The sequence below is a fragment of the Amborella trichopoda genome, chromosome 4 (genome assembly GCF_054954075.1).
Source record: "Amborella trichopoda isolate Santa Cruz 75 chromosome 4, AtrichopodaSantaCruz75HAP2 v2.0, whole genome shotgun sequence".
Classification (NCBI taxonomy): domain Eukaryota; kingdom Viridiplantae; phylum Streptophyta; class Magnoliopsida; order Amborellales; family Amborellaceae; genus Amborella; species Amborella trichopoda.
In genome coordinates, this window is record NC_142339.1 from 16,855,577 (window position 1) to 16,870,155 (window position 14,579).

Below are 14,579 nucleotides of genomic sequence, written 5' to 3' on the forward strand. Positions count from 1 at the left end.
TGAATAGGAGCCTTAGTAACCTCTTAAAGAGTATTGTTGGTGATAACATATCTCAGTGGGACCTCGCTTTGCCTCAGGTTGAGTTTGCTTACAACAGTTCAATAAATCGATCTACAGGAAAATCACCATTTGAGATTGTTAATGGGCGAACGCCTAATCATGTGCTGGACCTAGTGTCATTACCCATGCCAGCAAGATAAGTGATGATGGGAATGTTTTTGCTGAGCATATTCGAGATTTGTAAGCCCAAATCAAGAAGAAAATTTAGGAGAGCACTGCAAAGTATCAAAAAGCCTCAACTGAGCATAGAAGAGAGAAGATTTTCAAGGAAGGTGACTTAGTAATGGTGTATTTGCGAAAGGAAAGGCTTCTGTTGGGAACCTATAATAAACTCAAGTCCAAGAAAGTAGGTCCTTGCCACATCTTGAAGCAATATGGGAACAATGCATATAAGGTAGGATTACCAAAGGCACTGGATATCTCCCCGAAATTTAATGTTGCCGACTTATTTGAGTTTCATGGAGACCTTCTAGAAGTCGCAGAAGATGTAGTTGATATGATGAAGAAATTACCAAGGAAAAAAGAGGAGGAAATTGAGCAAGTTTTGAAGACTAAAAGCTTTCAACTCGAAAGGGTTCCTATTGCCAATTTCTAGTCAAATAGAAGGACAAGCCATACTCTGATAGCACGTGGATTTCTGAACCAAAGTTCAAAAGAGTGGATCCAGACTTATATCGCATATATACTGAAGCCAACTCGCCAGAGTCGAGTTCCTTTCAACGGGGAGGGAATGATGCAGCCATGCCCCTTTGTGACTAGGCCAAAGAAGGATCGCAGAACCCAAGAGGGAAAGAAAGGGCAATGACATAATAAGGAAAAATTATTAGGGTTATTTATTAAGATTATTTTAATTATTCTTTTGTTTAGGGAGTGCGCAGGGATAATTAGCAGAGCAAAACTTTAGAGTTTATATTGTGTTTATCTTGTATCGATTGGGTTAGTTTGAGGGATATAATTAGGATAAGGGTAAATTTAGAAGAGAGTTTATCTTTATCAACAATAACCAACTTGGGAGGTTTTTTTTAGGTAAAACAAGAGAGGGAAAACGTGGCTATCTAAAAGCCCAATTTTGGCACATATATGAGAGAGAGAAAATAGGGATAGGTGCAGAGAGAATTTTTTTTATTAGTTAACTTATTTTAGTCTATTTAGAGGGACAGCTCCTTTCATTGTAAATCAGTCTATGAATTGAATAAAAATTGGTCTCTTGAAAGAAATTGTTTTGGGGGTGGATTCCCTTGCAGACCTTTGACAGGGTATTTTTTTCTCAACCTTCCTTCTTTTAATTGTCAATTTTCTGGTTTTATTATGTCCCTGCATCAGAAACTTTTTGAAGTCATGTTTCTTAGACCAAAAATAAACAAACTACAGTAGTAAAAAATAGAGGCTCTTATACCAATGAAAGTTGTAGCTATATAAAACTCAAGGTATTAAATTTAAAAAGTTTCTTTTTACTTTTATTCTAAATACTTGAACTCCACATACATGGCCCACTGTATGTTGTTGTAAACTAAAATAGCACCCTAGATACAACCTAGGATCTTTATTTTCACTGCCAAGAGAAATAGAAACTATCTAGGAGCTTTAAACAACCTTTTACTATAATTTCTAATACAAAAAAAGTTATGTAAGATACCTGGAGTTACCCTCACAGGTCTTGGTACACCCACACCCAATTCTCTAACCGATGGTGCAGTTTTATTCCTATAAGTATTGCTGGAAATTCTGAGATAAGGAAGCTTTATAAGTAATACTTCTTTTTCTAAGGTTTTAGAGAACTCAAAAATAAACAGGAGTATATAAAAACCCTATGGCAAGAAAATAGGGATGAACTTGTGAGTTAATCTCTCTCTAAGATGGTTGTCTCCTTTCTTCTCTCCAAAATACAATAAGCCTTTCTTTTTGGATTTTAAAGATCTTTATTTTCTTTCTTTTAATGGAAGGTACTCAAAACAAGGAGAGAGAAACAGAGAGAGGTGTGACTCTCTGAGAGGCTAGAGAGAGGTTTGCATGGAGGAATAAGAGAGAGAGGGTGGCATGAAACCAAAATAGAAGAGAGGGTGGTGTGAGAGAGAGAAAATGATATCTTGGGTCATGAGAGAGAAATCTTTTGTAATGAAAATGGGGGTTGAAATCTAGTTTATATAGAAATAAGATTTATTTCCTATTTTGAATAGGCTTTCAATCTAAGTATGCCTTATACAATTTCCAGCTAGACCTTTAGGAAAATTAGGAAATATGTGGTGTGAGAGAAATTTAATCATAGTTATCCATCCCACAAATCAGCCACCATGATTTTGGGTGGAAAGATAAGAATCTTATCCCCTTAGATTTTGACCCATATCCAACTCCTATTTAAATTTAAAATATAATCAATCTAATGATTATCTAGATCGCTCACAATCTATACGAAATCAAAGATAATCTATATTTTCAAATTCCTTCTTAAATAGGAAACCAAATGTTATATAAGGATTTCCTATCTAATTTGAAATGAAATATTAAAAATATGGGACATACCCCCCCTTATGCTAAATTTGTGGTGTGTCCCCCTCTTTGCTAAATAGGTGACATGCAATTTTTTCCCTAAAAAGGTGGCATGCCACTTTTTGCTCTAATATGATGGTGCTGCCCCTATGGTGCACGTGGACCCCACATAAAAATACACACATGTGGGGCTGGATCCTCGATCCCACTTACGTCATCTTAAGTACTAAAATATTGCAAAAACACCTTTTCAATGTTTTCTTCAGCATAAATAATATTTTAAAATTCTAAAAAATACTTAAAAATAAAATAAAAAATTAATACTAAACAAAATATGATAGGAGTAGACTGGTACCAATGGGTTAAAAATAGCGACAATACTCATCCCAGAAACCATGATCCACTATTGTTTTCATATCTAACCCAACAAATACTCATGACCCACAGTCCAATTTCAGGAGCTCATGACTGGCTTGTTAAAGTTGGATAATAAATAGTTGAACCATGACTCTGGAATGTGGATTATAGGTCTCCTCTTTGAGAGGAATCTTGCATTTGTCACTTCATACAAAAAGGGCTCTCTCAGTGCACATGTACATATGTCCCCTTTATAGGGCTGCTTCCCTGTAATACGACTGTCATGCAGTGTTCCAAAAAGAATACCGCCCAGTGCCTGGGCGGCCGCCAAGCGAATCTGGGGGGCTGGGAGCATCACCCACGCCTAAGCGCCCTAAAAAAGCAATGGTTCCTAGGCGGCCGCCCAAGTCCAGCGCCTTGCCCAGAGGCAGTGTCATGTGTACATGTTGCGAAAGTTTTTTAAGGCTTTGGCCCTTGCTCTCACAGTCCTACAACCGTATACAGGAGACCACACAGTTTTTCTGGCCTATAAATATCATCCATGGGCATCTCACCGACCTCAACAAGGGATGACCCAGTGCAAACCTTTCTCGGTAGTGCCACATGCCTAGGGTAAGGGTTTTGGACATGACAAGGGCTATAAACCGCCCAACCCATTGTCAGTCAACATACACACTCGCACTGAAGTGCATATTCCACTATAAATATCATTTTTACAAGCTCTCTAGGCCCTAAAGGCCACAAAAACTCAACAAGAAAAATATTATATTTTTACAAATCGATTTTCAATCAATATCTACACTTGCTTAATTGAAATTGATCAAATCCATTCCACTTCACTTTCTTATTTTTAAATCATGGAGGTGGCTTAACATACAAGCCACATAAGATAGGAAAGAGGGGGTGGGGCGCCTCATACATGGAGAATTATGTGGGCCCCACACCCCCCACTAGTGGGCTTATACGTGATGGGCCGAAAGTCCCAATGGACCCCCACACATTATGTTATACTTTAGAATAATAAAAATAATTTTATAAGCCCATTAGATATTTGATTATCGTCTTGGAATTAAATAAATCCATAAAATTGATTTTTCCTTATTTATATATCTTTTTTCAATAAAATAAAACATCTAGAGAGATCTAAAAATTCATTTTAATTATCTAAAATATAATTAAAATGTAATTAAATATTTCTAAGAAGATTTGATGGGAATTGGATCCAAAGAGTTAGGAATATAACAAATATACTGAGACTTCATCCTTTCTAGAAAAATTACATCTCACTACACCTTCTCAAACTGACCCAATAGTTCCCATGACCTACAGTCCTTCGCAAAAGTTCATGACTGGACTATCAAAGTCAGCCAATAAATGAAGGAGATACGATCCAAGTCCATAGATTACAGGTCCCTCCCTGAGGACAAGTCTAGGCCCCACTCTAGCACAATACCACTTGGGTCCTTCCAACACAGTCCAGCGTTGCATGGAGTCATTTTTTCAGCATGTGCACACAGTACGTACCCTCATTCAGAGGACTACTTCCCGAACGATTATCAAGTGTACATGACATGTAATGGTTATGATCAGGATTTTGGCCCTTGTCCTCTCCAACCACCATCGCACACGAGGGTCACATCCAGTCCGCTGGCCAACCACCCTGGACACATCTCTGATCTCATCAAGGGATAACCCCATATCGAAACCCTTTTCAATTGTGTACAAATGCAGAGGGTCAAGGGTTTTGGACATCACCGTGAGCCATAGTCAATCAAAGCTCAAGTGAATTACGACATTAGTGATGCCTCACAGTCCACCTTGACCATGCTCCCATTGGACCTATCACTTCACTATAGTCATAGTTTTATATGCTCTCATAAGGCCTTTAAATAGCTACATAACCTCAACAACTCATCACTCTGTCCACTTGAAGCGCTTTGTGTCATCAGGAGGCCACTGTGAAATCTGATCCTTATTAATTCTACATTATACTAAAGGGCTTAAAGGGTAGTAATTGCCAAGTCCGGAATATAAAGACCACCAGCTTCATGACCACTACCAGTCATATTTCTCGTATCAAGGTCCTAAAGTTACAGTGTGAAGAACAGAAGGTTACACTACAAATTAAGTTTGTAGCAAAGTTGGTAAGATGACCTTATGGCAATGACATTTGAGGAGAAATTTATGGTTCCTTCTCCAACGATAGTGGAAAAAGATCCATCAAGACCCCTAACTTTGTCTCTACTAGAACAAGGGGAATAAGAAGAAATCAAGGAAGACACAATTGTCACGTGATCTGAGGCTCCTGAATCAATAACAGAGGATTGCCTAAACGCAGATGCACAAATAGCTGAGTATGCAAAGGATGAAGTATAAGTGATGGTGGCCAACTAACTAGGCAACAAGCGGTAAAGGCTCTCAATCTCCTCGTTAGGAACTAGTATAATCTCCTTTGAAGCAGAAATTAGATGTTGGATTGCATTGGTAATGATAAATCAATTCTAACAATAGCCGAGCAACGTATGGATGAATCATTTTGAGCATTAAACTCACTTGGATGGTTGAATTTAGTTGTTCGACCAACCAGATTCTAGCAAGTTTCTTTATATAACCATTTCCACCACAACGGTCAAATTTCAGCTTATTTTGATTGGGACCCCTTTACAAAATTTCTAAGGTCCACCCCCTTTATTGTTTAGGAGGTAATGAGGCTGAAGCAACAGCAGAATGATCAGGAATGGACTCAAGGCCAAGTGGTCAAGGTGGCAGGTTGCCGCAATATGACGTCTTGAGCTCCATTCCTACTATGAGTAGGGGACCCTTTCCCCACTGAACTACTATAAACAAGACAGACGGACCGATCAATTGCTTGAGCAAGCAGCAAGACACTTTTTCTACTCCCCTCACTCTAGTTGAGTGATTGACGAGTATCCCTACTAAGTATATCTCAAACTCAGAGTTCAATCCGTCAAAAACTCAAACATACAATTTTTGTTCGACAAATTGCTTGTATTGCTCCTCACCTTACTTAAAGGCTGGTTTGAACTTTGAATAGTGGTCAAACGGCTGCCAAATGTTATAAAGTAAAGAGAAACATGCCGCAAGAGACCTCTCCCCAGTCAAAGATTGGAAATTTCTTACCTTAATTTGTACGTTTGAGATACAATTTGGCTTTGAGAGTAAGTTTTATTTACTGAGCCCGAAAACTCTCATGCAGTTCAAAGAAACAAGAAGCCCCTAATTGTTGACGGTTTCATAGATTGTGATAACAAGACATTACGATCAGGTTTTTAGTTTCCCACTTATCATGTGAAGGATCTCTTTCTTTGGATCAATAATCCTACCATTGATGTTTACCCCAATTTTCCTCTTCAACAAACATTTTTGTAGACTTTGACAACTCTAAATAATTTGTCCCATCAAATTTGATAATTGTAATCTACAGTCTAAGGTTTATCTCCATAGATACCCACATGGGAAGTTACACCTGAAGCACTAGAGAAGCTAGAAGAATGACTTGAATCACTATTACCAGACATGTTGACCACAACACAGCTCATACACACTAATAAAACACTCTGATCAACACAACCAGCAATTCAAATTCACTCGCCAAAAGAACCCAAGACCATTCATACAAGAGATCATAATAATGAATGAGTTTCACAACTTAGACAAGGGTGTGACACATTTAAGGGTTCCAACAACATACTTTAATATCAACAATCCATCCCAACAAGACTTAGAATTTTTAATCCAACACAAAATTTAGATTCTAGACCAGATTTTTCAGAATTAGGGCTTTTGACTGTAGGGCTGATGGAGACCCATCCAAGGTGAGATTGTTGGTTTTTTTGCAACCTTTAAAAGCCTAGAGAGCTTGTAAAAACTATATTCATTGTGAAATATGCACTTCAGTGGGAGTGTGCGTGTTGACTGACTAAAGATTGGGCGGTTTATGGCCCTGGTCATGTCCAAAACCCTTTATCCTGAGCATGTGACACTACTGAGAAGGGTTTGCAGTGGATCATCTTTTATTGAAGTTGGAAAGATACCTAGGGATCATGTTTGTAGGCCAGGAAAGCTGTATGGCCTCCTGTATGCAATTGTAGGGTTGTAAGAGTAAGGACCAAAGCTTCAACAAACTTTCGAACAACATGTACACATGACAACGGCATTACTAGGAAGCAGCCCCATAGAGAGAGTCCCCTTTTGCAATGTGGTGACAAGTGCTTGCTCTTAAAGGGAGGAACTGAAATCCACATTCTAGGATCATGGTCTCACTGTTTGTTATCCAACTTTGACAAGCCAATCATGAGCATGGGACTTTGTTGGGTTGGATAAGAGAACAATAGTAGATCATGTTTTCTAAGGTGAGTAGAGTGCCCTTATGGTCCCTTATTTTGACTTATTGGTAATAGGTCATTCCTAATATATTTTATTTTAGTATTAGAAATGTTTCTATGATTTTCAAATATTTTTCAGAATTTTTGAAATATTTTTTTCTGCTGTAATTTTTATTAAAAGGGTATTTCTAAAATTTTCAGTACTTGATTTGCATATGTGGGGACTAAGGATCCAGCCCCCACATGTGGGTGCCATCCATGCGGGGCCACGCTACTTTTAAGCAAGAGGGGGAGCACACCCCATTTTTTAATATTTGATATTATGTAAAATTTTAAAAGGTGAGCACGCCACCTTTAAAAGGAAAAGGGGCACGCCCCACTTCATCCATATTTCGGTTCAAATTTTAAACTAGCTATGATTAGATAGAAAATCTAATTTAAATTAGATTTGATTTATCAAAAAAAAATTGGACGTGATTTGTATTTCATATTTAAATGGGAGATTTAGATAATGTAAGTTTGATTGTATCTCAAATTTAAATAAGAGTTGGATTTGGGTTAAAGTCTAAAGGGATAAGGTTTTTATCTTTCCACCCAAAATCATGATGGCTGATTTTTGGGATGGATGGCTTCGATTAAATATCTCTCAACCTAAAGATTTCCTATTCATCCTAAAGGTCTAGCTCGAAACTGGAAAAGGCAATACTTAGAAAGAATCCTACTCAAATTAGAATATAGATTTCCTTCTATAAAAGGATATAGTTTTAACATCTTTCAAACACAACTAAATTCTCTCTCTCACTCTCTCTCTCTCTCACGCCACCCTCTTCTTCTTCGTTTGGTTTCACGTCATTCTCTCTCCTATTTGTCCATGTCATCTTCTCTCTCCTCTTCACGTCTCTCTCTCACTTTGTCTTTCCTTATTTGAGTAGCGTTCATTAAAATAAAGAAAAGGTGAATCTTTAAAAACAAAAAGAAAGAGTTGTATTTTGAAGAAACAATGAGAAGTCTAGGCTAGAGAGAGATCAACTCTCAAGCTCAGCCATAGTTTCTTCCCATAAGGTCTCCATAAATCCTAGTATATTTTTGAATTGTCTAAAACCCTAGATAAAGAAGTATTGCCTGTAAAGCTTCCCTATCTCAAGATTTTCAGCAACACCTTGAAGAGCAAAAGTGCACCAGGGAATCGGGTGTGGGGTGTACCAAGTCCTAATAGAGTGACTTCAGGCATCTACCAGTAAGTCTTCCCAGTAGTTTTAAATTAGGTTATAGTATTATTTCCTATTTTCTATAATTTTTTTGGAATTTATTTTGTACTAAAAAGTAAGGTGGAAGTTAGTTTAAAGCTTTTAGATAGCTTTTATTTCTCTTTGCAGTAAAAATAAAGATCCTAAGTTATATTTAGGGAATTATTTTAATTTTACAACAACATATTGTGGCCCATGTAAGTGAATTTCAGGTATTTGGAATAAATAAATAAATAAATTGATTTTAATACCTTGATTTCCACATAGCCACACCTTTCATAAATCACATCCCTAGGGTTACACTAAACATTACCAAAGACTCTTGCTCTGATACTGAGTTAAAATGCACAGCAACAATAAAAGGAAAAAGAAGAAAGAAAATGATAAAGAAGGAGATCAAACGAGAGGAATGAAGATGCTTGAAAGAGAGTGAGTTACATCGCGAGAAGGGAGAGAAAGGACGTCACATGGGTCTATATTGCCCCTAAGTACCTCTCTTTCATTATACATACTATTATTACATTTAATAATGTACAATAGTGCCCTTAAGTAAGGGAAGAGTCAAATTAGTCGTTAGGGACTTAAATACAATAGAAACAAAACATTAGATTGCATGAAACTCTCAAGGAACCTGCAAGCTTTTAAACCCCATAGTCAAATTCCAAAATATATATGAATGGAATAACAGCAGAAAATTTTAGATTTAATGAAATTTTAGGCATTAATGGTCACCCATAGATAATTTTAAATTTCTAGAAGTTCAGAAATTAACGGTTCTATTTACTTCTGGAAGAGTAATGCACTCAAAAGATACGTATCAACAGCAAAGTCAAGCACAATGTCAAATCAAGCATACTAAGAAAACATTTATTTGTGTAATAAGAGTGTCTTATTATTATACTGGTCAAAATGTGAGCACCAAAAATTTCACCTGCATCTTTGACAGCAGTAACTGTTAAGCCAGCACTAGTGCTCCCCAAGCCTGTGGTAATAACAGATCTATTACTTAATTTGGCTGCAAACTTCAAGAACTGGGACTTTCCAGTACCTGAAGAAAACCATAATCAGACTACCTTTTCATGCCCTGCTAGATGTCATTAATGACCTAAAGAAGAATGTATCCACTCTGACATATTTCTAAAAAAAAGATGCAACAAAAATTTACATTTCCTTAGATAACAAGCATGCCCACCTTCCTAACCATTTTATGAAAGGTCTGAGAAAAATAAAAAATCCAAGAGAGGTATGCTTTCACCAAGAAACCCTTCAAATCTATAGTATTGGCAGAACTTCCATGATATTTATACAAAATAAAGGTCAATAAAAAAGGCCTGCTATGAACACTTATGTTTTTTGAGTGGCACTTCATATGTAAAATGACCAGATTTACCCAGTATGTAACAAATAGCTTGGGTGCGTTGGTTAAAAGCAAATAACATCTGGCATATTTATGTCCCTTTTCAACCATTTTTGCAGCCATTTGGATCCCTCTTTGCTTCAATGATTTGGACATAGCAAAGGCTCCATTCATTGCTTTGTATCTTTGGACTTTTAATTCTTTTCCATTCCATTTTTCTGAAAATCTTCCGGCACATATCCTCCATGGCAAGGGCAAATTTCTTACCCTCTATGGCAGAAGCATTCATTCTCTTTCTGAACGTGGGTGTTTTTTATTTTTTTGAACTATGAATTATTGTTGCAATCTAGAAAGCTTGAGAGTTGGATTTCATGAGCTGGATACCTTTAGTTGAACATTTAATAATCCAGAATTATTAAATGTTTGATGATGGTATTTCTCTGATTATTTCAGAATTATTGTTCAATTGTAGAGAGAGAGAGAGAGAGAGAGCGAAAGCATTATTGAAAAATAAATAAACAACTTAAAAAGGTTAACAAAAAACACTTTTTTTATACTAAGCCGTGCCATTAATCAATCAAAGCACAATTCAGAGTTTGGATGGATGTACCTTCTTTCTCGTAGAGTTAAAAGACAGTTCATTTCCACAATAAAAACCTTGAAATAATGAGAGGGACACAAATCCAGAATTATGCATGAAAAACAAAATAATTAAAAAAAAAAAATGGAAATCAATATGAAGCCAGGTAACTCCATATAGAACCAAACAATCCACGAGGTAGTCCTCGTAGAGAGAGAAGAAATCAAGTCCACATGCCAATAATCTATCATGGGATTGTCTACAAAGAGACCATTTATCTTTTGTACATAGGTCACAATCATTCCCACTCATTAGATGTCAAATTGGATGGCTTGGGTGAGTCATGAAGTCCGAGAATTTTTTTGGGACTTGGCGTCTATTGAATGACACTCTTACAACCACCCATTTTGAAATTTAAGGGACAAGAATGATTTTGACCTCCATGTACAAAAGGTAAATGGTCTCTTTGTAGACAATCCCAATCTATCACCCACTTCCACACTACTAACCCTAGGATCCTAGATGTTGAAAGCAGCGTTATACTTGTTATAATATTTATTCTATCTAAACAGTCTGAAGGTCAAACTATCATTCTTAATCTTATGTGCCAATCCACAAGGCAATTAGACTATTAAAGATTTGTTCAAGGAAGATCAAGGGCATGAATCCTGGAAGTTTGTCTAAAAAGCAAACCACGCTGATGTAACCTTTTCTTTCGTACACATCCGAGTACAAATTGAATAAATACCCTTCACAAGGAGCATGCCAAGAGAAGTATAAACAATATTGTTATACCACGGGGCATGCTATATTATGACTAGAGCAGTTCAGAATGCACAATATTTAAGATAAATTAATGTGCATTACTCAAGCCCGTAGCATATGTTTAGTATAAACAATATACATATTTGTTTATTAGTGCCCTGAGTTCCTAGATATTGTTCACAATAAGCTTTTTGTGTCTTGAACATCTCAGAAACATAAAATGTTTAAGATAAAACATTTTCAAGTATATATGTATTTAGGTAAGCTTACCATAAGTACAAAAATATCTCAAATTCATTTAACCATTTTTATCCAATTATCCTTATTTTACTGAGAGTTTAGAAACATTTTTTTCCTTTATCACAAAGAGTACTTTGGATGTTAACTCATCTTAAATTTTCTAGGACTTTTGTGGTATTTTAACAAGATCGGTGTTTTGGGTATTTATTGCATTTCATGCCAATTATGTTTTAGAGCTAAAAAAAATCCGAAAAGGCCTTGCAGGTACACATAGATTTCATGCTTTCAAGGATTTAATCTAATATTTGAGCCAAGGTTAAAGTTAAGGGCAAAATACTATGGCAAGGCGGTCGTGATGGATTTTCTAGCATCAACAAACAAAGGGGTCCTTGAAAGGTTGTAAAACTGATTGTGATCTAGATCAATTGAAGAGCCAGTCATTAGATTAAAACACTAGAACTGGCAACTATGGTCATTTTTATTTTACTATTGGCAGTTTTCTCTATTTAGGTAGGTCATAGATGAAAACATCGTTACCGGGATCTCTGACTTTGGTAGGCAATCCCTTCTAGGATTTGGATTATGTCGCTCCCGGAATGGATCTCTCGGGGATCTCGATTCCTACTATTAGGAATCTCAATTCCAACCTTAAAGACCAAGGCAACAACCAAACTGATGATTTTCTTTGTTTATAGCCAACTACGAACACAAGTATTGCTCAGTTGATATCAGTAATGAGAACCATACTTTAAACAGTAAACATAATCTTAGATTATCATACACTTTAAGGTTGGTAACAAGATCACCAAAAAGTTAGGATCAAGATCCTAAAAGGTCGGGATCAAGATCCCCAAAAGGTTGGAATCTCGATCCCTAATATTTGGGGATCTCTATCCCTAACATGTGCATTGTACGGACGACATTCCCAACCATTGGGATCTTCTAGCATTTCATGATCCCTTGCTCCCAATCCCAATAACTGTGATCCAAAATAAGATGTATATTTAAAAAAGGGTATGGTTTGAATAAGGCCAAGGCCCTAAACAATCAAAGTAAGGTGCACTTTCAAATAGTATCGAAACATGTTTAAGTATTAGAAATCTTTGTGATGGCCTGAAAATTTAATTTCATCTTTAATTATAAAATTTAAATATTAAAAAATAGTATAGATCGAGTAAATCAATGAACACTTGAAAATTGATGGTCCAGATATATTATAAGATGCACTATTTTCAAGACCTGAAATTTGTTTTTCATGTCCATACATCTTGAGGGCGAGATGATCGAATCGAGGCTTTTTTAGCATTAAAACAATCTTAATTTGATTGTTTAGGGCCTCATTCTTATACAAACTTTTTCCTTTAAAAAAAGGACGCATAATTTATATAATTGTACAAAGGCCCTACTTCTTTCTCATTTCTTTAACTTCCTTATTGCTTAGGTTTAGATACCCCCTAATTTCAACTTTCTACACATCCTACCCTCCAATACTTTTTGCATTATACCCTAAAACCCAATACTATTTTTCGTTGTATTTACCCCCCAGTCAAATATTCAAAACAGTTTGAGACCAAAATGCCCGTTTTTCTTCTCTTTCCTTTTTTTAACTGTCTTTTTAAACACGTGACCCTCTCTTACTTTCTCTCTCTACCATCTCCACACATCCTCTCTTTCTCTTTACCCATTTCTCCTTCTCTCTCTACCCTCCCTCACTTTTTCTCTCTATCTCTCTTTCACTCTCTACCCTCTCTCATTCTTTCTCTCTCTACCACTCACATGTCCATAATGCGGTCTAGAACATTTTTGTTTTGGACTAAAAAATTTGCGATCCGGCCACCGGATGGCAAAAACTTTTTTGGTCCGACATAAAAACGTGCCAAACCGCATTGGATTTCAGTAACTTTCACATGCCCATAATGCGGTCCAACACAAAAAAAAATTGTGATCCGTCACACTTTTGTGCCAAACCGCAAAAAAATTTTTGGTTGGGCATGTTAGTGGTAAAGAATGAGGGGGGGTAGAGAGAGAAAGAGAGAGAGAGAGAGAGAGAGAGAGAGTTAGGGAGGGTAGAGAGAGAAAGATAAATAGAGAGAGAAATGGTAAGGGAGGGTAGAGAGAAAGAATGAGAGAGGGTAGAGAGAGAAAGAGTGAGGGAGGTTAGAGTGATAGAGAGAGAAATGAGTGGAGAGAGAACGAGTGAGAGAGTTTTCTAGTAATTAAAGAGAGTTTGAAAGAGAAATATAAAAAAATATTATTGAAAAGGGGAAGAGAGAGAAAAAAAGAGCATTTTAGTCTCAAAACTTTGACTATTTGACTGGGGGAGTTAATACAAAGAAAAATAGAGCTGGGGTTTAGGGTATAATAAAAAAGTATTGGGGGTAGGATGTGTAGAAAGTTGAAATTGGGGGGATATCTATAATTTTTCCTTAAAAATATAAGATGTAAAATAGAGGGGACTATTTCTAAACTACCAAAACAAAGGGGATTTTTCATAAATCTCGCAAAAAAATATCTGAAGTGAGGAAGTTGTGTTCGAACCCAGCTCCCACTTAAAAAAATCTTACATGGCGACATATCTAAACTTGTCCTACTTAAAAAAATACAAGTAGGCTGGTTGGGACGCCTAACATCCAAGCATGCACGGTTATGATTTTTTATGTCGGAAATGAGTTTGGAAATTGGATGTCCGAACTAGCCTATTTATAAAAAAGGAATAAGCGGAATGGCTCAGCAACCCAATGTCCAAATTCATGTTCTGCTTTTAAAAAAAAAGACCTCAATTTCAGATACCGGGTTTCTAAACCCCGGTATTTGGGGATAAAAAGATGAAAAGAGGGACCTTTGCATAATATATAAAAATGTGACCCTTTTTAAATATCCATCTTCTAAAGAATTTATTTGCAATTTTTTCTTTTATCTAAAATCTTATTTCCACCACATAAAGAATTAACTCACAACCCCTCCCATATTTTCTATCAGCAGAGAAAAGCGAGTTGGGTTGGATGACAAAAGGACCAGTCAGGCTGCCTAGATACAAAGACTCAATAGATAATTGAATGCATGAAGTATGTAGAGTCTAAATATGCTTAATTTACGTTTTGCATGATAGTGTGAGCATTGAAAACCCTAGGTAGGTCAAG

General features: G+C 36.5%; 1 protein-coding gene across 5 annotated transcripts in view; it reads right to left on the minus strand.

Annotated features, from left to right (window-relative positions):
- Positions 1-14,579, minus strand: part of MCM9 (minichromosome maintenance 9) — an 86,009-nt gene that overhangs the window by 34,487 nt on the left and 36,943 nt on the right. For 3 of the 5 annotated variants that reach the window (XR_016054248.1, XR_002282512.2, XM_020673165.2), the window contains exon 11: positions 9,429-9,545. Coding sequence is in view for 2 of the 5 variants with exons in the window: in XM_020673165.2 (XP_020528824.2) it covers positions 9,429-9,545 (117 nt within the window). In the remaining 3 variants the exon portion in view is untranslated. The remainder of the gene's footprint in view (positions 1-9,428; positions 9,546-14,579) is intronic. The other 2 variants (XR_016054249.1, XM_020673168.2) reach the window with 1 other exon arrangement.